This window comes from Podarcis erhardii (genome assembly GCF_964252035.2).
Source record: "Podarcis erhardii genome assembly, chromosome: 5".
NCBI classification, from domain to species: domain Eukaryota; kingdom Metazoa; phylum Chordata; class Lepidosauria; order Squamata; family Lacertidae; genus Podarcis; species Podarcis erhardii.
In genome coordinates, this window is record NC_138509.1 from 59605724 (window position 1) to 59633284 (window position 27561).

Here is a 27561-nt window from a genome sequence, read left to right on the forward strand (position 1 = left end):
AGTGTGGACAATACTGCACTAGATGGACCAGTGACCTGATACCATACAAGGCAGTTGGCTGTGATCCAAAGCCCTGCTGTTCACATGGGGCTGGCTGACTGGAAAAGGTGTGGAAATCCAAGCACATGTAGCCTTATCACCACCACACCTTTCCCTGTCCAACCTACCTTGCTTTTCTTTGACGTGGTGCCTCAAGGCGCTGGGAGCCGTGCGCCGGTACAAGCTGTTCCGCTGCCAGGCTTCACCCTCCCAGTCCAGGCTCCAGTCTGACCGCCCTGTGCGTGTCCTTGGACATCCACCTCTCCACACCTGCAGTCCCGGTGCTCCAGACTGGCCAGCCACAATTTCTGCTGTGGCAGAGTCCTCGTCCACCACATTACGTGGCCTGGCCATTTCACAGGCAGGCACCAACCCCCCACTGCTGCGCTCGCATCCTAATGGCCAGGACACTTGGTCTTTTGGACTGGCAGAGATGTTTCTACAATCCACAGTGCTGTTCTCAAATGTCCTCCCAGAATTCTGGGCATCGTGAAGGAGGTCTCCATGCAGCACATACTGCCTCTCCTCCTCCTCCTCACGACATTTCCGATGTGTTCTGCTGTGTTCCATGTACCTGTCACCTGCCTTCTTAAAGTCTGGATCCAAGCGTTGGTCAGCTGTGCACCAACCATCTCCCTTCCCATAGTCATCGTCGCTGCCACTTTCTCTCCAGTGGTTTGCACTCCAAGCATCCACGTTCCTCAAGGCTTTGATGCCAGCATCCACGTAAAAGCCTTCTTGATACCAGCTATAGGGCTTCCTGCAGGCTGCTCGGGTGGCTTTCTCACTGTCTGTGTAGTAACCAGCTTCTTCCAGGTGACCATTGCCTACTGCCTCGTGCTCCTCGTACAGCTTGTTCCTGGTTCTCCTCCTCCGGTCGGTATATTGTCCACCTTCTTCCCCATAGTCCCTGCAGACTCTGGCCATTTCACGGTCTCTGTACCAGATCTCCCCTTTCCTGAAGTGACCACAGGCTCTGCCCACTGGCCTGGTGGTGCCATACAGTTCCCTGCTCCTGCGCTTGTTGTCCCAGTCACAATCACCATTCTGGCCAGTTCCTCTGGCACCATCTCCTTTCCTGGCGGTGGAATTGTAGTCCTCATACTCCCAGCTTGGGAACCAGAGGCTCCTTGCCTCGGGGTAGGTGCACATGTTCCTCTGGGCGTGCCCCCACCCCCTTCCCCAGGGTTCAGTTTCTTGGGGACATCCACCCCACCCCCCACCTCTCCCCACACCTCACCCTGGGACTCTGCTGACTAAACACCAGCGACAGAGAAGCAGCATAACCTTCGTACCCAATAGGCAGCAAGTCCAGACAGCCTCACCCACCTGCTGGCAAGTAATGAATAACCAGAGTCCCACAGATGAGAGCTGTGGATTGGACAAGTTCCCTGCCCAAACCGGCTTCTCTGCTTTCCAATGCTGAAGGCAGCAGCCAGTGACCTCTCTCTCCCTCCCTCCCTCCCTCCCTCCCTCCCTCCCTCCCTCCCTCCCTCTCAGGGCTCCTTAACACAGGGAAACAGAAAGCCTGTGGCTTAAGTGGCCACACCCCAGGAGTGCTTCCCTGGGGCAAAGGAAAAGGGGGATATGCACGGCACTGGGGAACTACAGGCTGGACCCACCTGGGCTACCTCTAATCTGCTTGTGGGAGAAACAAAGCCATCCTTGGTTTTTAAAGGTAGTGCTCTGTGTTTTACTGCTTTATTTTCTGTATGGTTTTTCTTTTTTTATGGACACCACTTAGAAATGCTAAGGATTAAATGGTGCATGAATACCTTAAATAAATAAAATCAATAAATATACAGCCAACTTGTATATAAATAAAATCAATATATATACAGCCACCCTGGGTCACTCAAGAATGCACAAAAACGCACACATTTAAAGCTGTTCTGATTCCACACATACATCACAAGACTGTATTGTTTGATCCGTGAGAGCCTGGAGAAACCAATGATTTTAGAGCCCCGGGCTCTAATAGGGTTCACATTTCAGGTCAAAAGTATTTGCCCCTGGTCAAGTCACTATTTCACAGATTCAGTCCCGGTAACTTGAGAAATATACTGCAAGCATCTAGGAATTTGCATGAGAAATATTAAGCTCAAGGGACAAAAAACCTAGTCCAGCAGACTTCAACAGCTTGTGCAGGAACCTGGTAGCCTCAGCAACCAATAGTTTTCATTCCAAAAGAATGCAGAGAAAAACCTGAAACCATGTTGGCAGTTTTTGCTAATTAGAGAAAAGGAGGGAGGGAGGGAGGGAGGGAGATATCTGGGGAGGGATTTCAAGGGTCACAAAACACAATTACCAGCCACTCCCCTTGGATCCCTGCCCATATTTTACCAAGACTACTATGATATCCTCAGCACATTTTTTCACATATAACTCAGTCCTGTTTTTCCAGTTCTCTCTGACCCCTCCCCACAAAAAGAGAATAAAAGCAATGCCGTCAGCAGGACCAGAGTGAGGACAAGAAAATGCACAGGACTCCACTTCAGCATCCTGCTTCTTCCTAGAGAAGCATCCTTGAGACAAACTGTTTGATTTTGGTGGCTCTGTTTTGTAAATCGCCAATGGTGCTGGCATGTTTTGCCTTTCACCTCACAACACCTGACACAGGCTGTGTCTGTCAGTGAGGCACTTTACTCATTCAAGTGGAGTAAGGCCTGTGGAAAGGAGATACCTGCAGGACTACAGGCCCTGAGAAAAGGCGGCAGAGGTGCCCTGAGGTGGGTGGCCAAGTAATGGAGGGAAGCAAAAGACAAAACTGGTATTTTGGAGAATGAGTTGTAGTGGTTAGAGTGCCAGACTAGGAACTGGGAGACCAGGGTTCTAGTCCCTACTTGACCATGAAGCTTACTGGGTGACACTGGACCAGTCACAATCTCGCAGCCTAACCTACCTTATAGAAACGTTGCAAGGATAAAATGGAGGGGGAGGACTACATACGCCACTTTGAGCTTCTTGGAGGAAAAGTGAGGTATAAATATAATAACAATCATAAAAAAACCCGGAAATACAGAGGGAACAATATAAAATAAAAACAGTCAAGAAAAATATATATACAGTGGACACTTGAGTTGCGAACGTGATCCATGTGGGATGCACGTTCGCAACCCATGTCTGGGCATCTGCGCACGTGTGGATTGCAATTCAGCACTTCTGTGCATGTGCAAAGCACGGTTTAGTGCTTCTGCGCATGTGTGACTGCCGAAACCCAGCAGTAACCCATTCCGGTACTTCCAGGTTTCGGCGGTTCACAACCAAATAAACGCAACCTGAAGCGGCTGTAACCCAAGGTATGACTATAAGTATTTCTTTTCTTTTTTTGTTGTCTAGCTGAAGCAAGGAGAAAGACCATTCTTACTATGCTGCCTCTGCAGCGGTGTGAGAAGAGGGAAGCCACACATCCTTGAGCATATGCACTGAGTTTAGGAGCAAACTGCTTGTCAAAATGCTAGTCCAGTGGCAGAAAGTTCCAAAACAATGTCTGTGCAGGTGCAGAACCCAAGTACAGGACTGCCCAGAGACCACGAAGAACAAAGGCAGAAAACCTGGGGGACAATAACCATGCAATTGTGGGAGGCTTAGAGGAAACATAAGCCAGGAAGCTGGGCAAGAAATCTATCCTCTCTCTCCAACAAGAAAAAAACAGCAAAATGAAAGCTCCTGACTCCACCCAGCTACCAGTAAGTCCAGTGCCACCTAGCGGCTAAACTATACGATGACACTATCCACCCGCAAGCAAATTTGCCCAATCCTTTATTCACTCAAAGAATTTGAGAAAAGGTTTTTTTTTAGTGCATCTTCCCCAAAGCCCAAGTGGTAATGTCCTCACACACTGGATTACTGGTAGAGAATTGCATAGCATTCTACACGTCAGAACTGATAAATACAGAACTGATCTGTACTTACCTTTCAGCTCTTGCAGTTCCAAGTGCAGGCTGGACATTTTGCAGTCGCAAAACTCCAGGTTTTCCAAAGTCTCCGCTCGCCCAAGCCCACCCTGTGGCTGCTCCAGCATTGTGCTCAGCTCCGCACGGGTCTTGCTGTAAACATCCAGTTCTTGCTCCAGTTCCTGGATACGGTTCAGCAGGAAGTGGCACGGAGATGCACTTCTAGGCTCGTCGCTGCTGCCTTGTCTCTCTTTGCTCCCTGGCTGCAGCTTGGCAGGAGCTGGGCTCCTCCTCTGGCTGCTGGGAGGTGGAAGCGGCGCTGGCCTGGACGGCCTCACAGAGGTTGGCAGAGCCTGAGAGGGAGGTGTAGTTTTGGGGCTGTGGCCTGCAGGCGAATGAAGTGAGGCAGAGACTGGGGTGCTAGGCCGGGGAGGCGGTGGCCTCAGCACCTTCCTCCTCGGTGGAGTGTGCTGCACTGAGCCACGTACAATGTCCTTCTCAGAGCTGAAATCCAGGATGGAAAAGTGCCGGGAGGTGCTATTGTGCTGGGGGGTCCCGCAGCTGCCATGGCTAATGGGGCCTGCCAGGCTCTGCTCAAACTGAGCCAGCTGCTCTGTCAGTTTGGAATCGAGGTCTCCACAGCTCTCCCCATGGAGCACTCCTTGGGGGCGCTCGGCCCGAGCACCACGACAGACAGGCCAAGTGTCCAGGCCCTCATGGGTCCCACTGAAGCTGGAAGAGCGGGATTTGGGCTTCCGCCGCTGGATGTCCACGTAAGCAGCCAAGTCCTCGCAGAGCATGTTCTTGTGGGAAGGACTGTGAGCCTCTCTGTCCCACTCCAAGGACTTGCAGGCCTCTGAGTGACTCCATGAGGTCCTTGAGCTCTGGTTGGACTCTGCGTTACTCACCTGACCACAGAGTTGTCCCTTTGGCTGGAGAGCAGGCTGAGGTATGAAGGAAACTCCATTTACGGCTTGGATAGGGTCCACAGAGGGAGAGCTTGACCTATCTGGGGGAAAAGATTCCAGGCAGCCTTCATTTGGGCGGCTGAGCATTTCATTCTCTTTGAGCTCAGAGTCCAAATGGTCTTCATGTATAGCAAGGTGTCCAGGCTTCTCCTCAGTGCAGGCCGGGCTCTGTCCAGGCTCCTCCCACATGGCAGGAGGACCTGCTTTGGGGGTGCTGACCACCTCAGAGTCCATGTCCTTTGGCAGACACCCAGATCCCCATTTCTCCCTAGCTGGAGAACTGCTCTCCTCCAACCTCACAAACCTGTGAGGGAAGATCCCACGTCTCCCTCGAAGCTCCCCCTCCAGCCAACCATCTTCCAGGACTTCCAGAATCCGAATCCTGTCTCCCACCTCAAAGTCCAGCTCTGCTGACTCCAGGGCTTGGAACTGATAGAGAGCGATCCCATAAGGCCCCAGAAACTCCTCACCGTCACTCCATGCCTTCTCCTCAGGCTGAGGGTATGTTCCTTTCACCCCATTAACACTGTGGATTTCTGAGGTCCCAGGCTCCTCTGGACCAACCTTGGCTTTTAGCGGACCCAAAAGCTCTACGAACCCCTCAGGGAAGATACCTTGGCGACCCCCGAGCTCTCCCTCAAACCATCCAGGCTCAGGGATCCCCACAATGGTAATCATATCCCCTTCCCGGAAGTCTAGCTCCTCCTCCAGCTGGGCTGAGAGGCTCATCAGCGCTCGGGCCTGGCCCAGGGCATAGGGTGGCATCTCCAGGGTGGTGCCGTAAGGCAATCGAGGGCCGAAGGCTGAGAGGCAGAGTTCTCGCACGCATGATGAGGGGAAGAAGCCTCTGGCTCCCAAACAGCTTCGGCCTTGGGGCCAAGGAGAAGACGCAGAACCTTCCAGAATCACTAGGTCTCCTGCAGGGATAAAGGATATGAAGTCAGGGGATTTCTAAGGTGTCACCTACAGCACCCCCTTGCTTAGAACCCCTCAGGGGTTCCAAAGGCACAAGGGCTCACAGCAATCTAGACGTCACTTGCCAACAATGGGCATCACAGGGATAGGAAAGGTGGGCCATGGCTACTATTCTGGGCACTTTCTTGCTATCCTAGGTGCTCAGAGCTCAACCCCAGCCATGGCAAATGCAGCAGAGCATGAAGTTGCCAGCAGTAAAAGTCCTTGGATCATTGTAGCTGGAGTTCTGGGGAAGAAGACACTAGGAAAGGGGCTCTTGGAGAGAAGGACCAGGCTGAACAGGCCCCTCTTTGACTACCCGATGGATTCCACCAGTACCTCTCTGCAAGCTGAGGCTGCCAGGCTCCTGGGAAGTAAAATTGCTGGTGCAAACAAACAGCTTTTCTCCTTGTTTCAAAGCAGGAACTTCCATGGGTTCCACAAAGCTGCTGGGAAACTGTCCTAGAATGAGAGAGAGAGAGAGAGAGGAGAGGGAGAGTGCACACTGTCAATAAAAGGGAAATGTTTCCGTGGACACAGATTACACAAGTGCCTCTGCACCAATACATCCCACTGTTCTCTAGGACATGCAAGCATCTCTTTCCAGGGACTCAGCAAGACTGGTAAAGAAAAAGAGTTTTATATGCATTGTATATGCAATATAACACCGTGGCACCAGATGGCACTGTGGAGTCTAGTCTTTCCCAACTGGATTTCCAGTATGAGTTTACAATGCGTTTAACTGAATCGCTTCGTTGACGTGTCTAGATCCAGCCCAGGGGTCAGTAATTCTCACTAAACCACCCTTCATTAGGCTAACCAAAACGTCACAAAATAGCATGTAAGCTTTCAAGTTCTGCAGGAATCTTCAAAAGGGGTGAAGAACTTTCCCCTTTCTATCTAGCCAAATGAAGAGTTCTGAAGAAAGTTGTAATATTTAATTTGAACTAACCTTTCTGAATGGCTTTGTTTAATATGTTTTGTTCTTTCTTGGAAAATGTATCTTTTATAAAAGATCCATCCATCATGATGTGTTTTCTTTTAATGAATCCACCCTGTTCCTGTGACTGTAATTTGTTTTAACTGTTTTTAATACTGATTTTTAAGCTGTAACCTACTCTGGGATTTATTGATGGTGATGGACTGGTATTATTATTATTATCATTATTATTAGTTGGGAGCCTGTCTTGGTAAGCCAGGAGGCAGATCCAGATGTCAGAATCCATTCAATACAAAGGACACATCCTAGCACCTAGACAGAGCTGTAGGATCCCAGACCTGCAGGATACTCCTCTCTCCAATGCATAAGGCTTATCTTACTCCAGTTTAAACTTCAACATTGAGAACAAAGTTGAAATGATCCATTATTTTAATGCATTGAACAGATTACTCCTCAGCATGTACCTGGAACTTGAAAGGATTTTGAGTTGAGGTGATGAAAATCCCTCTATGCTGACATGTTACCTCCAGCTAAGAAGGCCTTGTAAAACTTTGCAATGGAAGGAGTAAAGACAGGACTGCTATTACAGATCCAGCTTTAAGCTTTGCCCTGTGGTGCACACAGGACGAGAGTCCTGAGGGAGAGGGAAAAGAAAGCTTGAGAATGGCACCCTCTCCTGGCCATGAAGCATTCTCTCTCTCTGGTACGTCTCATTTACACTGGTAGTTGCTGGACGGCTATACAGCTTGCTTCAGGCTCAGCCTAAGGATTTACAAAAGGAGAAGTGAAATTCTCAAGCTCCGGTGACCTGCATCCTGCCGACTTGACAAGACAACAACCACTTTGATCATGCCACAGTAATGTGGACAAGCTTAGAGAAGTGGAAATGATGAGGGAGAGAGAGCAGGGACTGGCACTGCATCTTCTTCTTTCCCCAGGGCTGAGGGCAAGAGACTTCTCCCCAAGTGGCCAATTGCTAATGACAAAAACTGGCACAGCCAGGGGAGATGTGCACTTCCACTGGCAGAGACACCAAATGAGCCTTTTCAAGGCACAGATCAAAAGGTGGCTCTCAAGGGAAGACCCAGCACTGCAACCAGGACACCAACTGGCTTGCTGGTTTCAGTGCTTTGCCATCTGCTATATTGTTCAGGGGCCTGTTGTCATGCTAATCACACAATATGAGAACCCTGAGTATGTTGAGACACACATCTTTTATTAGACTGGCTGGCTTGTTGAAGGAAACTGAGAAAAGGGAGCAAAGCAAGCTTTTGGACATAGATAGGTTCCAGCTGAAGGTTTTGAAGACCTTAGGACTGCATACGGAGGCCACATCAGACCACTTCATGTGGCGGCTGCTCGTATAGTATCTTCCATTTGTGTGTAGTTCACCAAGTTCATAATCGAGCCCATTTCCTTCATGGCACTGCAAATGCATATTACACAGGGAGCTCTTATTCTAGTGTGTTAGTAACTGCAAAATTGACCCTCAACTCCTTAACTGTGTTGTTTATCTCTCATCTTCTGGAGAGACTGCTGGGGCCACCAAGGAGATATCGGAGGCCTGTTTCTGGTACTTGGCTGGTATATTCAAAGCTCCCAGTTAGAAGGGGGGCATTTACATAGCTTTAATCCCCACACACCCTGAGTTTTGCTTCATGCTGGCTTGCTTCTAATCCAACCATTCCTATGAGCCCAGCGCAGGCCTTTTGACTCCCACCTGTGACTCCTTCCTTCTTCCCAAGGAGCCAGAATTCATCTATGACTGCCAACACTTCTATGACATCCCCCACAAACAGCGGCAATTCTTCGGAGACACTGGGGCAGAAGTCAAAGACAGCCCGTACCACAGAGCCTGCCTCCATCATTGGGATCTGCAACAAAAGGATACAGCGTCAAGGCCTGGGAAACAGTTATGTCATGTCACAGACTGCAAGGGGAATTTTACATAGGAGCAGAGATTCAGGAGCACTAAGCGACTCCAGAAGTAGCATGGAGGTTTGCATCAGTCTGGATACAATGGGAATGGGGAATGTATGACCCTCCCTATTATGTTGGGCTACACCTCCCAATGTCCCTGACCACAGTGACCAGGGCTTATGGGTGTTGGGAGTCTAACAACATCTGGAGGGACACATGCTCCCATTCCTCAGATACAAGATCACATTTGTGTAGTATTGCAATCATTTGCACCCAAAACCCATGTGGCCATCCTGTATCTCAAGTTCAGCATAAGGGAGCTCCATAAGCTCTATCTTCTCAGCCAGCTCCATTCAACAGGACTGAATGGAGCCACCACTAGACTGCTATCCTTTCCTACAAATATTTGTGGTCAGTGCTTGGCAGTGACCTTCATTCTCTACAAACACTTCACAGTAAGAAGTTAGACTTTGTCTGAACAGCAGTCCATTCTGACTCCTGTTTTTTTGACCTGATTCTGTCGTACCCTTCTTTTCTGCTTATGTCAGCTGGTAGGGTATGAGACTCTTAAACACAGGGGTATGGGTTGAGCAAAAGGTTCCTGCATTGCATTGCAGGGGGTTGGACTAGATGAACCTTGTGGTCCCTTCTATGATCTATTATCCTTTTAAATGTTTCTTGTATGTTGACCTTCAGCCCTTCCCCACCCATTTCCCCATGCTTTGCCTTCAAAGTTTAGTTCTTGATGAGTTTAGCTGTTCCTCCACCCTGTTGCAGCTTCAATTTTGACCTTGGATGGATTGGGTGGCAACCTCCATATCTTATAATTACACACAGCTGCCAGTTGTATAGCTAGGGACTGGGAAGCAGTGGGGGTGGGGAACCATAGGTCAATGGAAGACCACTTGTTTTGTATGTAGAAGGTTTCATCCTGGCACCTCCATATTTATTTATTTTGTGATACAGTACCTGATGGTGGGAAAGGGCCTCTGCCTGTGAGCTTGAAGAGGCCCTGCCAGTCAGAGCAGACAATACTGGATTAGATAAGACAATGAGCCTGACCTGGTATAAGGGGGCTGACTACGTCCCTATGATTATCTGGTTTAGGTTCTTGATACTGAATCTGACCCAGCTTCCACCAAGCCCTGGGATTCTGCAATGTCTCCTGCAAAGATTCTCCTACAGTCCAAACTGCCTTGATAATTCACAGGGAGCAGTTAACTTCCTTGGTAAAATGCCATCCAGCTCCATCAGGGCTGTTCTCCATCAACTGCATTACAGAAAGGGCCATTTGTCCTTGTCAATGTCAGCGTCCTATCCCAAAAGAAGAGAAACGGTCTCCTGTGTGGCTCGGATAACCCCTTTAAACCATGATCTATGTTTTAGGTGACATCACCATTGTTTTAAACCATGATCTATGTTTTAGGCGATATCACCATTGATATCCTTGATTAATTTATGAGCAGAGGGCGATGTATAGGTTACAAATTTATTGTAATGTATGATGGTGGTCTTGTCTTTGTTTTGCTTCGGTTCCTGTTTGTCTTTTGTAAGTTTTGGCGATTTTAAATTTGGAGGTTTAAGTATAATATGTTGGTATGGGAAACTGTCATGTAACGGGCCAATGGCCGTAATAAAGATCAATCCAATCCTTGTAAATGTATTTATATTTCACATTTCCCACAAGTAAATCTGTGCTCAAAGCAGTTCACACAAAAAACCAACAAAGTCTAGCTGTAGTGCAAAATACTACATAAGTACAAAATACGACATATAATATCACAGCAACATAACACTAAGAAAGTAATAACCAACAATTAGCTCAGTTGGTTAGAGTATGGTGCTGATAACACCAAGGCGGCAGGTTTGATCCCTGTAAGGGACTGCTGCATATTCCTTCATTACTGGACGAGATGAGCCTCAGGGTCCCTTCCAGCTCTACAATTCTATGATATACAGTGGTACCTCGGGTTAAGAACTTAATTTGTTCTGGAGGTCTGTTCTTAACCTGAAACTGTTCTTAACCTGAAGCACCACTTTAGCTAATGGGGCCTCCCGCTGCTGCTGCACCGCCAGAGCACAATTTCTGTTCTCATCCTGAAGCAAAGTTCTTAACCCGAGGTACTATTTCTGGGTTAGCGGAGTCTGTAACCTGAAGCGTATGTAACCTGAAGCGTATGTAACCCGAGGTACCACATATAATTAGCAGTTCATTTACCATATACAGTATAAACATTTATAGCATATATAAACATTAAGTAAACATACAAATAGGTCAAGTTCAAGTATCTATTTGGACTTCATTGCTGGGGAGGTGTTTCTCCCCAGCCCCAAACAATTTTGTACTTGTAAATGAAACAAACAAAACAGGCACTTTCTTTTTTAGCAATGTGAGTGGAGAAAGAAGCACAATACTGGTACTAGAAAGCCACTCTGAAAACATTCATAGTCCAGACTGTGTGTTAGATCCAGACAGCACTATGAGGACTTTATTTTTATCTCTCTCTTTTTTTAAAGGAAAGGGAGGATTGCTCAGGTAAGTCCAAAGTATCAGCTGGGACAAATATCATAAAAAGAAGAAAGATGAGTGACCCTCGTTCATAGATGGTGTGCAAACAGATCAGATACTGTGATAGGAAAGAGAGAATCAGGCAAGCGACCTCAGTCCCACCACTGAACAGGCTCCTCCTCCGAAAGATGCACTGTTTGGGCTGGCATTTTCCAAATGACCAGACCACCAGAAAGTTTGTTGTGAGAAGGCAATGGAAGTGGTGGGCAGTGAGGAGGGGGGTAGCCATTCTGGACTATTCTCCCAAGCTCCAGAATCAGGCTGTGTGAAAGGAACCAAGAGTGCAGGGTCAGGAGAAGGAGGAATTCCTGTCAGGAAGGGACGGCAAGATGGAAAGGAAATTTAACATTTCCCTGACGCACAGAAACTGGGCTTTGGGCTGCCAACAACCAGCAAGCTATGTGCAAATGGTGACAGGCACAAGCTATACAAAACCCAGGAAGCAAACCCCTATATTGCCACTTCAAAAAAAGGGGGGTTCCTCTTGACCCTAGTAGGGTGACCAACTTTACGGGTTCCTGCTCCTGCTCCTGTACCTGCAACAGCAACTCAATCAGCAGATGTAAGCAGACGGTAAGGCTGTTCCCAACACTATGAAAAGGTTTGTCTGCTGTTTTTGCACATCAAACTGCTGTTAAAAGCACAGGAGGGCCAGGTGCCCTTTCAGGTCAGGTGGAAACCCTATGCTCAGTACCTTTAGAAAAGAGAAAATCAGCTCTATCCCAGGGCACTTAATGGGGGCAGGGGTAAGCCCTTTATGCCAGGGATACAGACTGCCTGAGCCCCATATATTGTGAAAGCTGATATACTGACATAGCTTTTTTTCCTGCATTGGAGCAGGTTAGACTGGATAACTTTGGGGTCCCTTCCCACACTATATTTCTATGATTCTACTCCCCACTGCTACCAACATCAGAAATCAACAGACACAGAAAACATGGTTACACATTAAATGACACACTTGCCTTTTCTCAGGCAATGAAGAGTACCGTATGCTACCCCCCCCCCCACAAAAACCCCCAAAGCCCCCTGTGATAAACATGCACCTCAGAGCAATGTCCAGGGCACTAGGTGCTTAGATTTGGGGAGGAACAATTGGGATTGTTTTTATAGAAGTGTGTGCATAAACCCATAATACAGGATGGATGAGCGAAAGAGCTAGAGGGAACAAATGTGTTTTGCTGATGGCATTGGTTTTTTATTATCAGGCACTAGCAGCTTCACTCATGGCAACAATGTGAAGCTGGCATTTCTCAGAAATGCTGCCTTGGCAATTCCCAGTGTTTAAGCCCCAGGCAAACCCAGAAACATGCCATAGGTTACACTTCAAATGATACTCTCAGGCTGCAGAATATGTACACTGAGTTCTTCCCCGGACCTCTGTGGAGCACATCAGATCAACACTTCCCACTCCACCAACCTGTAGACTTGCTACAGGTATCTGTCCTAGAGCATCAGTAGCGACTGGGACCATTTTCCTGCATGTCTCCAGTGTCTCAAAACCCCAGGAAAAAGGAGAAGTGCTCACTTGCAAAACGGGGTGATGAAGTTTCAGATTCTGATGCAAAATGCTGTCTATTAAAGCAAGTCAAAGAAGCAGCGCAAGTTAAATGTTATACTGTACCTCTACTATTTCAGTACAAATGAATGCTGCAAAATAGCAATGCTTATCCTTCAATATCACTGATCTGAGCTCAAAGTCAATAAAATGCTGCTGCTGCTGCTCTGTAGAAGGAAAAGGAGCAAACTAACAAATTTCTGCAAGCTGCATGTTCTTATAGCTCCCACATCCCTCCATGAAGTCTGTGTTTTCCAGTTGTCAAGAAAGAAACTGTATAGACCAAGTTCTCAAGTATCATGCCTGTGAAGCTGTGTACACACTTCAGTTTACTCTGCTTCCAGTGGTTTGGAACATACAACATTAGCTGCAATACACACCTGTCCTGTATCTTATGACATTTCTTATGAAATACTGAGTTTTTATAAGTTTAGCCCAAGCCAGCTTTGATGTGAATTAAGAAAAAGAAGGATCTATCTGTGTTTTAAGATGGCAATGTGTACACAGCTGAAATCTCTCAAATTAATGTCCTGAAGTTCTTTGAAACAATTTAAAATGGCCAACAGGGTTCCATTCAGTTTCACTAATCCTTGTTCATGAGCGTCTAGAAATCACCACCACAAACACAAAACATTTCCATGAAGTAGCATGCTAAACCTTAATTACTCGCTATACGGCAGGAACAAAAGACATTCTTTGCCCATTTGTTACATGCTAAGAAATCTCAGCCCACTTTGCACTGAGGGATGATTAAGCACAAGCCACACCTTGTGTCTGTCTTGCTTAGAAAATTGCACAGGCCAAAAGTTGTTTGTTTGTTTTTTGCTATAACATGCTACAATGTAGAGAAACCAATGTTTAAACGGTGTTAAAATGCAGAGCACAAATTAACACAACCTGTCACAAATACAGCCCAACATCACAAGGTGCAATCCAGGACAGAACAGGAGTCCCTGGCAGATTTGGACAAACATTCACCAAAGCATCTGACAGACTTTAAAACAGGATAGGATACAAGATCTGGAATTTGAGATGGTAGAAAAAGAAAGGGGAAAGGAACCACCATATAGATACAGATTGAAAATGAGATATGGGATATAGGCAGAGAAAGATAGAGTTATTTATATTTATATAAATAAAATGCAGCCCAGTGGTAGAGAACATATTTAGCACGCAAAAGTCCCAAATTCAGTTCCTGACATCTTCAAGTTGAGCTAGGAAAAATTCCTGCCTGGAACCATGGACAACTACTGTCTCTCAGTGCAGACAATACTTAGCTAAATGGACCAATAGCTGGCTCTCGGCATAAGCAGCTTCCCTTTCCAAGGAGGAAAGGTCTCCTCCACTACTGTAAACTGACAAGAATCATATCCCCTTCCTCAGAACAGAATTTGTTGTGACTGTCAAGAAAGGTGGGGAAAAACAATTGGGGCTTGAGACAAAGGGGATACTTTGGCATGCCTTGTGGAAAGCAATTAATAAATAAAGCAAACAAATTAATGATAATAACTGGATTTGGGAGCAGTTCCAAGCCTGCCATGAAGCATAAGTTATGCTGATTCCCCTGCACTCAAGGGGTTCTGATCCCTAATAGCAATAGCTACTGTCTTCCACGTGCCACTAGACTCAGGTACACCCTCATCCATAATACACCCAGGTAAAGAAGACGCAGCTTCTGGTTTGACATTTTCACAGCAGCTGATGCAGCAGGATGAACGCTGAGGAAGGAGCCCTGGTGATGCTCCTGATTAAAAAAAGTTCAGTCAGCTGGACAAGGCATGTGGGTGTTAATGAGTAAAGAATGTCCTAAATGGAGGAAGAGGACTGCTGAGATAATGCCAGGACATTCCTTCAGTTACTATACGCCATAGGGAAGGAACGTGTTAAAAGGGCAGCAAACAACAACAACAACACTCTACAGTTCCTACCACACTCTCATGTGTAAGGTCTGCAAAATAATGAAGAGAAAGAGGGTCCACCACAAATGCAACACTTCCAGTGTTGCCACAAACCATCCCTAGTTCTGACAGTGAGGGTGGGGAGAATAAGCAGACAGAAACCTGGGATTCTTTCCCTCTTGCAAGATTATTTTAATGCACTGTGGAAAGATCTCCTCCACTTCTGGCGGGCTGACTCAAAAGGGCTTGCTTATTCCACGACCGGGATGACAGCACAGTGTTGTCTTCTCAGGAACATCTGCCTGCCAAGCCTTGCTCTAAACTTATGCCTGGAGGGAGGAAACAACCTTCCAGTTCCATCCGGGCTGCATCATTAGACAGCCCTGCCTTCTGTCCCAAACAGCAAACTGTTCCCAGATTCCGTGCTTTGAGCCTCCTCCCCTTGGCCAGCCATATCCGTGCCAAGTGTAACAGCCCTGTGCACGCTGCAGCAGGAGGCAACGATCCAAGGGAAAGCGTTTTCACCCACCCACAGGCCTGGGGTCACGGATGAGTCACACGCCTTGCTGGCTTGCCAGCACCGCTCCCCTTTACCTCTGGGAGATCTGCAACTGAACAGAGATGATAAAGGGAAATGGATCTACAGTAGAAATCCATCTAACATAGCAGTACAGGGAGGCCTGTTAAGTCAGCTAGAAGGCTCTACTCTCTTAGCAAGCCTCCATGTGGCAAGACTCTCCTGCTTCCAGTCCCCTCAGTGTCCAACATGGTGTAGATATCTCTCTGGTTCTTTAACTGCTTCTGGAGGAGGAGGAATCCCAGCCGCATGCTGCAGCATGCACAGAAAGGAAGCCAGTGCAGTATATATTGCCAATACGGGAAAGCCAAGCCCATGGTCTGAGCAGCCAAGTTAAACAAAAGCTGTATGAAAGAGCCAGCTACAACCAGGGCTGAACGTGAGGCTGTTCAAACTGCATTTGGAACCACAATTTGGGGGGGGGGGTTCTAGCATAAGTCATCTGGATAGCCATGGTTGGAAATATAATGCTGGATTCAGGGCTATTTTTCTAGAAAAAGACATGCCAGAACTCACAATGAACGGCTCTCTTATTCCCCTATAATGGCAATGGTGCCCACCTGAGAGGCGCCAGAACTGAGTTTCGGTGAGTTCCTGCTGAAAAAAAACACCCCTTGGGTTGAGGCATCATCAAGAAATACCTGAAACTGTATTGCTGTCGCCTGCTTGTTAGTTAGTTAGTTAGTTAGTTTCCCCCCAAAAGGGGAAATTACAGAATAGGCAGCAGTTGGAAAGGTTATCGAAGTGATGCTATTTTTTTTTAAAGGCAGGTTTTGATCACCTCTTGTACAGGACATAGGATCTCTCTTTACCTCAGCTAACCGCCTTTGTAAACCAACCCCATCTGTCACTGAAAGACAAGGGCCTGAATCTGGAGCAACAGCGGACGCCTGCAGTTCTCCAAGTATCCTGTCAACATCCGAGAACAAAACATGCTGAAAGTGATCCAAGCAGCAACAACAAGAGGTTGTCAAGGAGACCTCTGACTTGGACACTCTCACAACTGTGCCTTCCAAGCTGGACCAGAGAGGAAACAGCTTCCCAAATGTGTCACAGGCGCCTGTAGATTTCTCCCCTTCTGGGTGGGCCATATCTGTGGGCATCTGCTGTTCCTTCATCGGCAAAAACAGCAACAACCCTCCTGGGTCAACACTCCAGGACTGATAGATAGGAAAGAATTGCTTGCCACATCAACCAACATAGCATGAGTCAAATGGACTGAATAAGTCCAGCTAATTTCAGCATGATGTTTCAGCCACCTGTGCTCTAACCATGACCCCAAATTCTTGAAGATCTCAACTCCCTATGTATTTGAAGGAAAGGGTTAGAGCACCCAGAAGCCCTTGCACCAATGACCAAAGTCTGTATAAGGCAGCTCCTTATAGATTTCAGGTGCCATCCAGATGTTGCTCCCATCCTCCCTGACCATTGCCTTCATAAACTGGGACTGGTGGGAGTTATAGTCCTACAAGTTACCTATCCCAACCAATCAGCAACCTTTCAGCAAGGCCAGTGGGCTGGATTATGGTACCTTGATGCCAATTATCATGTCTTCATTCCTGATCAGATCCTGATATTTGAGGAAGTGCAGCACAACACAGAGAATGTCTGGCAACACCAACAGAGAGCCCTTAAGCCCTGCTACACATTCCTACCTCCAGCAGTCTCATGTTTAGAAATGCTTATTTTTAGGGCTACATTTCCCCATCCATCCTGGCTCTTACAACTGACTCTTGCTTTTATTTTGCTTTCATTTGTCCAGTCATCTTTTTTAAAATCCAGTTTATACCGCATTGCCAGGAAGGAACAATGATACACTCACCATATGGCTGAGCCCACCCCACTGACCTAGATAGGAAGGCCACAGAGACACAGGCCTGAGAAATAGCAAAGGGAGATGCCTCTTCCACAGCAGGGAGTCCTAAGCAGTGACAGAGTCTCATGTGGGATAAGGGCATTTTCCCACCCGGGGAAATAATGGCTCAATTTGCCCCTCAATACATATATCGTAATAATAGACTTGGAACTTTTAGGAGGGAGTGCTCCTCTGCAGCTACTAGTGCTAGGATAATCTCCCATCAGGCTCTGTGTCACAAAATTAATACCAAATGTATTGCTAAGTCAGACCTAAGATCTTGCATCACTTAAGTGCCAAAACCAGAAAATCAAGGGTTTCACAAGTACAATGAAGCCTATGTTCCCCATTCCACTGATACTCCGCTCCATACAACTGGACCTAATTTTCTCAGAGGGACTGATGACTCAACTGTACAGCAATGCTGCTAGAAACTGGAGGATGCCAAGGGAGATCCTCAGCTGCAGATTTGATGCAAGCAGGAAAGATGGTGCAAGTAAGTCCCTGTCATCCTTATTCATTTACAGAGAACATTCAAAAGGTACCTTCCACCCTTGGCAGTATATTTAAGAAAGCCAAATCACGCCTCTTCAAAGCCTACCTCATGTGGCAGCTTCACTGCATCCTTCTAGCACCGATGAGGGACCGTATCCCAATGAATGCCTTAAGCCTTTACATTTGGGCTCTCTCTGAGTGTCACTCTGAGTCTGCAGCAGTTTGTTTGGCTAGTTCATGCCATACATATACTTTGGCTCTGTTCCTGAAATGCACTGATAATCTATTCTCTTCAATTTTTGGGGTGCAAAGCCTGCCACTTAGTTTCTATCTGGGTGGGCACCGATGTGCCAGTGGTGAAGCCGAGTGTTCCATCACAGGTACAAACTACCACTGCAAACAATCCTGAAGCAGACCGAGAGTGAAATGCTGTACTTTGTGCTCATGACAGAGCATTCAAAAAAAGATAACCGCTTCCACATAGCCACGAGAAATGCCAGCTCAGCCAAAAAAGGTGGGTCACCAGATGTGGCCCAGAATCACATCAATGAATGAAACTAAGCATTATGGAGTAGTATATATTTTTACTTCTGTTGATAACTGGCTTTTGGAGGCTCTTGGAGCTTGCCTAGAGGCAGCACATGTTCCTAGATACAAATTATATATTCCCTTCCCATCTGCAATCACCTGGATTTTAAAAGCCACACCACAAACAGGTGACATCAGCACGTACAACCACAGGAAGCTACTGATGATAAGCAGGGGAAGGATTTACCAAACTCAAGGCAGAACTAGCTTTGTCATCCATGCTCCTTGTCCTACAATGTTCTAAAGCAATCTCCTCTCCTGTGCTGTCATGAAAACATGAGTTCACTCTGGTGAGAAAGCTCAGTGATATAGCTTTCACCCATACTAAAAACAACTGACCATAAATCTACAGATGGAGCTACCTACACCTGACTTAGGAACACAGACCTGCCTGTAGCTTTTGGGTGACAAAATTCAGTGCCAGTTTGTGTGCTGGCTCTTCTCAAAGTCCTGAATGGACAATGGCTACAAAATCAAGGTCATGGTGCTATTGAAACCAACTGGGCAGTGCAATCCTAGGCACGCTTACTCAGAAGTAAGTCCCACTACACTCAGTGGATCTTACACCCCAGATCGCAGCCTGCATTTCAAGAGCTTGTTTACTTGTGGCGGGAAAACATCTCTACATACCGCAGTGTACTGAAAGTCTCTTAGAAAAAAAATCAGAGAGAGAGGTGGGGCATGTTATAAACTCACAGTGCAATGCAATGTGACTATTTTGAACACCTATTTAATAACATGTAAGTACCCTCAACAATACTGTCAAATCCCCTAAAACTTCAAAGGGTTAACTTAAGAGAAAGGGGAAAAATGGGGATGGGGGAGAAGAGAAAGGATAATAAAGGAAGACAATAACTCAAAACCTGTTTACCTGGAAGAAAATCAGCCAGCCTAACTGGCTTCCAAGTCAGTATACTTAGGGTTTAGGAGCACAGCACATCCATAAGCCAGCTAGTTCGGCACTGTCAGCTATGACTAGCAGTAATTCTCCAATGTAATACTCAGATATAATGGGAGTCAAATCAAAAACTTTACCTATGTAACACATGAGCAGCTCCTTTATGCCAATAAGTAGTTTTGCAGTCAAAATCTGAAAGCCACAGAAAGACACAGTAGGCAAAACTCTTGAGAGCACCGGGCCAGTACAATTCACCCAAATAACTTGTGCATACTAGCGAAAACATTTATGGAAGTTGCGGGTGACAGGGATTTGAACCGCCGACCTTCTGATCGGCAAGCCCTAGGCTCTGTGGGTTAACCCACAGCACCACCCCATATGACTATAAGTAGACCCTTGTAAATCCTTAAATAATAAAAGGGCCCTAATAATGAAGGAAGTGGGGGTTTGGATAATAGCTGGGATGAAGGACACTGTGTGACATTTGTCCAGATAAAACAAGAAACATTGCAAGAAGGCTAGCGCCTATTTAACAACGGACAAAGTTGGGAACTGACAGTGTAATCCTATGGCTATCTACTCAGAAGTAAGTCCCACTGAAGTCAGCAGGAATTCCTCCTGGGTAAGTGCCTATAGCACTGCAGCTGAAGATGGGTCACATGATATAATGGGGGCTCTACAAACCTTTTAATGACATAAATGTTTTCATCTGCACATACCCTTAAGAATGGCACTGCTGCAAACATTCAGAGCGTTGATCTCCATAAGGACATGAATAAGCAATGTTGCTTATTCGGTGCTGAAAGCCTAATGCTTACTTTAGGGCATCTTGGCAAAAGTGTTGCTGTGAAGATTTAGGAAATAGCTGTACTGCTGTTCTCAGCACTGGTGTGGCCCACCCGGTAGGCTTGACAGCTGCTCTTCGCAGCAGGTCCATATGGCAGAAATGCCCCCAGCTCTTATGAAACAGCTTGAGCCAAGTAAGGCCAGCACCAGCTAAAGCTGCACGCAAACGCAGAGGAGAGCGCTTTACGTGGGCGCCGGTGACACCGTTCTTTCCACAGTGAGAGGAAACTTGTTCTGAGGAACGCACTCAGCAGAGCTTTGTGGTGAGGCCTACGTCTCTTTGCAACCCTATCCCTTCCAGACTACTACAGGCTCCCTAATTCTGAAACTCAGGTTTAAGAAACCCTGAATTCACTCTTCCAGCATCCTATATGCTGCTATGATCCTTTTCTAGTTAGATTAAAATATTAGGCCATTGAATAAGCAACGGCTGAGCTACAGCTCCTTTCCTCAACCTTTTGCCAAGGAAATGACAAGCACAAGGAATATGAATAGAGACTAAAAGCAGCATTGCAAGGAATGTAAAACTGAAGTCGCTCAGGCTCTGTTCACAGGTTGTAGAATGCCTACATGCAAGTCACACATAGTAGCATGCAATGATTCTACACACAAGCGCAAGCCAGGCTTCAGATTTTTTGGGTGGCATGGGCAAGCTGTTCAAGGTGGGCACCCCCAGTGCCAACTGCAGTCCCCATGCCAGTCTCTCCCTCACACACTTGTGAATGAACCTTGATGCTGCCACCAGCTTCTCCCCCTGTGGTTGTAAGTGAGGGGGCTGACCCCAGTGTGGGTGCCAAGCTATTTTGCACCCTTGGTAAGGCTAACTACTTGCAGCAACACCACCACTCAAAAAAATTGCTAACTTCAGTTTTCAAAAACAGATGTCTTGTACAAATGATAAAATTCTTCAAAATATAAAACTACAATATTATCAGAAATTTATAAGCTATAACTAAAACTAATCCGTATAAAACTGTGCTCTGCAAAGGTCAGTACTGCACCCCTTTGAGAGCTGTGCCCAAGGCAGCTGCCTAGTTTACCTAATGATAGTACCGGCCCTGGCTTATTTTCATTTATTTATTTTTATTAAATTTATATACCGCCCTCCATCACAAGATCTCAGGACGGTTCAAAGAATAAAATGCAGAATAAAAACAAGTAAATAAGTAAAAGAAAACAGCAAAACAATAACCTCCCTTCCCACAGACACATTTAAAAGGCCTGGTTGAAAGCATCTAAAGATGTATAATAAAGGTGACAGGCAAGCCTCTCTGTGGAGAGCGTTCCGCAAACAGGGAGCCACTGCAGAAAAGGCCCCGTTCTCGTGTTGCCACCTTCCATACCTCTCGGGAAATGAGCACAGAGTCCAAGGTCAGATTATATGGGGAGAGACTCTGTAAGGAGCAGGTACCACCATCACGTAACCCCATAAGTAAGTGTGGTGGAGTTAGTGACTGCAGGAGCACTCCACTGAGACGCCCATAACAGGTGGCCTGTATGTGGGCTAGCCAGGGTGCCAGCCCCAGTAGGACCTCCCAGGGCATCTGAGCACTGGCAGATGCCACAGTATGATGCCAGGGCTGCACACACAGATTGTCATCTACACACAGCAATTCCCACACAAGTGGGATCACTTTTGCACTTGAGGACCACATAATTGACGTGCAGGAATTTGGTGATGTGTGAAGCGGGTTCCAGGGCAGAAAGATATGTATCTAAGTTGCACTCTCCCATGCTATTCCCAAGATGCAATTAGGTGACATTTTAAATACTGATTTTAAACTAATTAGAACATGATAGATGTTCAGTAGGATTTGCTATCCTGCAATGTGCAAACCATGAGTGCTGGACTGTGACCTGGAAAACATGAATTCAACTCTGAACTCCACGGTGGTCTCAGTGTACATCCCATTATGTTAAAAGGCAAATTGCCTGGAATATGGAGGGCTCAAGAGACCCACCTACTTGTTGCAGGGAGGTTCTTGGGAGTGAGAAGAATCCAGAGGAAGGCTGTACTGTTGTGTCGGGCAGGAGAAGAATGCTCTTATTTGCTGAAATGTTTCACTTATCCCATCCCAAAGATTCAGGGCAGATACACAAAGAAGTATGCACAATCACAACTAATAATAGACAAGAAATGGCAGTACAGTGGTACCTCGTTTAAAAACAGCCCTGGTTACAAACTATTCGGTTCACAAACTCTACAGTTCGGTTCACGAACTGCAGCTCTAAATCTTGCAATCTTGCAATCGCAGCTCAATATACAGTGGTACCTCGGTTTACGAATAATCCGTTCCAGAAGTCTGTTCTTAAACGGAAACCATTCTTAACCTGAGGCACGCTTTCCCTAATGAGGCCTCCCACCGCCGATGTCCTTCCACCATTCGGATTCTGTTCTTAGACCGAGGTAAAGTTTACAAAGCGGGACACTACTTCTGGTTTTGCGGACTTTGTAAACAGAGCTATTCTTAAACTGAGGTAGCACTGTACATATAACAAACAAAAAACCATACACACAAACTCTTTGACCTTTTTCGGTCGAATTTAGCTGTTACCCGATAGCCTATAGTAGATCTCCAATCAACAAGGAAAGCCCTTCCTGCTTCTAATATTTGAGCATCTCTCTACATACCTCTTTCTAGAGTCTAACCATAGGATCTCTCTCTCTCACACACACACACACACTTCCCAAAAAACCCAAAAGATTCTGATGTAACTTTTCCTTCTGTAAGAAAAGGCCGCCCCATGAGCATCAACTGTCATACTGGAATCCGCCCTAAGGGACATGTCAGTCATGGGTCGTCTGTACTTGGGTGAAGGAGGGTCGGAATGAGTAGTCAGAGTCAGACCCGCTAAATAACAATGCTGTCCCCCAGTGGCGTAGCGTGGGGGGTGCAGGGGGGGCCGGCCGCACCGGGCGCAACATCTGGGGTTAGGGCAAATCCACGGGTTAGGGGGCGCAAATCCACGGGTTAGGGGGCGCAAATTACTTGCCTTGCCCCGGGTGCTGACAACCCACGCTACGCCACTGCTGTCCCCAGAATTCCTATATAGGGTGTTGTCACCTGGGGGCGGGGAGCAAACTAGTGTTCCTAGGAGTACGGACCATCTCCAGTAGCCAAAAGCAAGATCGCCTAGGTGCGATCCAGACCAGGACCGAGGAGAAAGGACTTCCAGGGCGTAAGACCCCTGGACCCAGGGGAACTGTGGGAAACCAGGGTGATGTCCTGGGCGCGCAAGGGCGCGCGTGCTGCCTTAGGGAAGCCTCCTCCGACTCGGAAGCTCAGCCTGGTGTCCCTAAGCAAACGGGGCGGGATGGGTGGGGAGCTGGCCAGGATAGCAACCCGCGATCTCCCGCTGCGGATGGGGAGACCAGTTGCCCACGCAGCTCAAGCCGCGGAGGGAGGAGCCGGGGCCGCGTCGGAGAAGTTTCCACACGAGCCCCGGGGGCAGCGCTTTCTCGAGCGGACGGGAACGAAGTGGAAGCCCCGACGGCGCGGAGGGAAGGGGGCGCCCAGGCCGGGCCCTTCCCGCTGCCGCGATGTCTCCCTCTCGGCCCCTACCTGTTGCGCGGTCTCTGCAGCCGTCGCAGCCCCGGCAGATCGCCCTCTCGCCTCGGCCCCCAGGAGCCGCCGCGGCCCGGAGCTCAGCTCCGCCCCGGCCCCAGTCGCCGCCCTCCGCAGCCGGCTGTGCTCTGAGCGCCCCCTTCCAGCAAGCGGGTGCAGCTGGGGCCGGAATCCCGCTCTCGGAGCCAGCGAGGCAGCCGTTTCCCACGGGCAGGGGCCTCTGGACCAGGCAGAGGCGTGTCCATTGCTGGAGATCTGGAGGCCAGGGGCGGCGGGCTGGGGACGGCCGGGGGCACTCTGCACATGCTCCGCTCCCTGTGCCCCCCTCCGCTCCCTGCGCGGAGTTTCTTTGCCTTGCACTGAAAACTAATCCCAGGGCTTATGAATCTTGGAAGGGGTCCCTGTGTTTTCCCTCTTTATTTAGCATCCGCCTTTGCCATACTGCTGGGATGTATCTTCACCATCGTTTTCGAGTCCCAAATGAATTGGGAAGAAAATGTATAATTGCCGTTAAAACCGAGAACTCTGCACCAGGAATTCGAAACTTTGCAGTGAAGACGCTGCACGTTCTCCAAGCGCTGGAGAAATCACATCTTGCACAAGCCAGTTAAACAAGTAGACAAGTTTGCTTTATGCAGCTGTGGCTGGGATCTCAGACATGCCCGGTGGGGGTTTTGACTATTTTCTTTGAACAAGAGGGTCCCTCCCTTCCCCCGCCTATGCCATTTCTCCCCAGCTGCTTTTTAAAGCCTGCTTTGTTTCGGAAGTGGTTTGCTACGCTGCGTGGAAGGCTGCTGCTTCAGAGAGAACAACCAGAAAGGAGCCTGGGAAGAGGCAGAATGGGGAAGTGACATAGCTCAGCTGTAGCACATCTGTCTTCTATGCAGAAGTGTCCCAGCTTCAGTTCCAGGCATCTCCAGGTAGTTTGCAAAGTTCAGATGCATCACATTATTTATTTACTTCTTTCATTGAGACCAGAAATCATCTTCTGCCTTTCTCAGCAAATGCCAACTCAAGGCATTTATGCATTGCCTGGCAGGATTCCATTAAAATGGTAGTGTTCCTGAACTGCACATTTGTGCCTGGTACCATGTTCTGCACATGCGTGCGCGCACACACAAAATGCAGAGTCTTGGCATTCAAAACTGGGTTGCCCATGGTGCCAAATTTATTACAGAACAGAACCCTGATTGTAATCTATGTAACTGTCTGAAATATGAGAAATGCAGTGGTACCTCAGGTTAAGAACTTAATTCGTTCTGGAGGTCCATTCTTAACCTGAAACCGTTCTTTTTTTTTTTTTTCTTAACCTGAGGTACCACTTTAGCTAATGGGGCCTCCCGCTGCTGCCGCACGATTTCTTTTCTCATCCTGAAGCAAAGTTCTTAACCCAAGGTACTACTTCTGGGTTAGCGGAGTCTGTAACCTGAAGCGTCTGTAACCTGAAGCGTCTGTAACCCAAGGTATCACTGTGTATCTGTTTTCTTTCCTTTGCTGGGCTTAAGGATCCCTATTTGACTACCCTGTGATATGGGAGGATAGTGGTCATGTTGCCATTTATGGAGAAATTCAAAAAGAAAGAAGGGTGGAACAGCCTATATGCAGCAGGCATGCAGCCTAAGGCAGCAGAATCCTATGCATGATTCAGAAGTACAGTAAGTTTCACTGTGATAACACCACACCAAAGCAGGTGGGAAGGAAAACAGATGACATCAGAAGCAAAACTGGCTCAGGGACAACACTCCGTATACAGTGGTACCTCGGGTTAAGTACTTAATTCGTTCCGGAGGTCCATTCTTAACCTGAAACTGTTTTTAACCTGAAGCACTACTTTAGCTAATGGGGCCTCCCGCTACTGCCGCGCCACCGGAGCACGTTTTCTGTTCTCATCCTGAAGCAAAGTTCTTAACCCAAGGTACTATTTCTGGGTTAGCGGAGTCTGTAACCTGTAGCGTATGTAACCCAAGGTACTACTGTATTGGCTCTCTAATGTCACTTCTAGATTATCTGTTCATTGAGCAACACCTTCCAGTGCCCTTTCCCATCACTTTCCTTATTTCAAACTGTCTGATTTTAGGGGGGAGTGGGTTTGCTGCACTATCCCTAAAGTGTAGTTGCGATGACACCCACATCCATCACTGCAACTGCTGCTAACTCTCTTGGTTTCCCCCTTTCCTCCCACTGCCTTGGACGATGGATGCATTAGACACAATAGGCTTCAAAGGCCTGTCCAATGCAATTTATTCCATTGAATACTTATTTTTATAAGGTAATGCCCCCAGCTAAAGGTCTTTTTATCACACTTTTCATTCCCCAGTAGGTCAAGGATGGGGGGGGGGTACCTGTGGCCTGTCAGATGTTGCTGCACTGCAGCTCACACCATCCCTTACTATAGACTGTGCTGGCTGGGGTTGATGGGAAGCCAGCCGCTCTGGAGGGCCAAAGGTCCCCCACCCCAGTAGTACGGTAGGTCATTGTTCCTAGTGTGAACACTCATGACTCAGCTCTTCCGGATGAGTCATATAATTGGGTTGATTATATGGGAAAGAGTAGATGACAGTAGATGGGCTCCCCCAGCCCTCTGAAGCAGATTTTGGGGGTGCATGGGGGGCTATAGGAAGGAGGAGAGGGAGAAGCCCCCTTGCACAAGCAGGAACCTGCTTGCACTGTGTTGGATCTCACCCGCAGTTTATTGTGAGAACAAACCATGCTGTTTCTTTTAGTAAGGACAGATCCAGCTCATCAGGTATACAGTTATGTACAGTGTGTGCCTGTTGTAAATGTTTGTGCATGTTGTTTTTATTTCTTTGAAACCATTTGAAGGTTTAGTGGGGAACAAAGCAAGGCAAAGGACCGTGACACAAGAATGCTTTGCATCAGCAATCTCTGTCTTTCCAAGTGGGTTGACCTCCAAAGCCTCTGCATTATAGATTGCAATGTTTAACACTATTTGCAGGGAATGTGGGACACCTATGCAAATGAGGGGCAGGCAACAATCGCACAAAGACCTCTTGGGAAACAAAGAGGACATTGCTGCTGCTAAAAGAAGGAATTTGCACCGGTTTTTGAAGACTTTTTCTCAAAGAAAACTGAGCTCCAAAGATGGTTGTTGGGAGGTTCTAAAAGTTGAAAGTAATTTGTAAAAAATGAGCCTCTCTTTCCTACATCTTTAATGCTAGTTTCACTGTGACTGGTTTTACATGCTGCATTTTCCAAATGAGTTCTCATCTGCAGTAAATTAATAAGGTAGGAGGACTCTCTATCCTTTCCAAGATATGTAATCTGGAAATTCTGAAGCCCGAAAGGTTTTTGCGTTGGGTTATCAAATAAATTTGTGGCTGATCAAGAAAGCCAGTGTGGTGCAGTGGATAGCCAAGGTCCCTTTATATGACTTTGGGCAAATCAGCCTCAGTTCCACATCTGCAAAATGTGACTAATAAGGGCCTGCATCTTAACACTGTTGCAAGGCTAGCAAGCATTGTACAGATTACAAAGCCTGCTATGCTTACCATTATAAGGCACTTACCAGTAAAAGTGGTATATAAATTACTGCACTGTATAATGGCTTATAGCAGTTAACACTAGTGAATACTTGATGCGTGAAATTGCTGGGATTTGGGTCTCCCATCCAAATGGCTTCACACTGTCCTCATATGAGCCAATATAGTTGCACCTCCAGTTCAGAATACCAGAGAGAGGGGCACAAGATTGTTATTTTTACTTTTGCTTTTTGTTTTTAAATAGAAGGAAACGCGACATATTGGAAGCATTTGAAAAGTTAATTCACATATCCAGGAAGCTTAAAAGCATCCCATAAAAGCCTTCCATACCCATGATCAAAATATTCAGTGGCCAGTAGGGGGCAACATGGTCTTTCTCATTCTGATGCAATTGAGGAGCACAAGTAGTCTGAGATTGTGCAAATGCTATACCTATAAAGCACATTTGAAGCAGATTCTTTCCTTCTAAGGATTCTGGGCACTGTAGGTTACTT

The 27561-nt window shown here is 47.1% G+C and overlaps 1 protein-coding gene across 2 annotated transcripts in view; it reads right to left on the reverse strand.

The window, feature by feature from the left end:
- DNMBP (dynamin binding protein) overlaps positions 1–23661 on the reverse strand; it is a 49316-nt gene extending 25655 nt beyond the window's left edge. Inside the window, exons 1-4 of one of the 2 annotated variants that reach the window (XM_081863813.1) lie at positions 23565–23661; positions 8518–8671; positions 6197–6319; positions 3955–5820 (exon numbers count right to left, since the gene is read on the reverse strand). In XM_081863813.1, the coding sequence (XP_081719939.1) occupies positions 3955–5820; positions 6197–6319; positions 8518–8665 (2137 nt within the window). In that variant the 5' untranslated portion in view covers positions 8666–8671; positions 23565–23661. Of the gene's footprint in view, positions 1–167; positions 1239–3954; positions 5821–6196; positions 6320–8517; positions 8672–23564 lie in introns of those variants that run through there. The other variant, XM_081863814.1, reaches the window with a different exon arrangement.
- Between the last annotated feature and the right edge of the window lie 3900 nt (positions 23662–27561).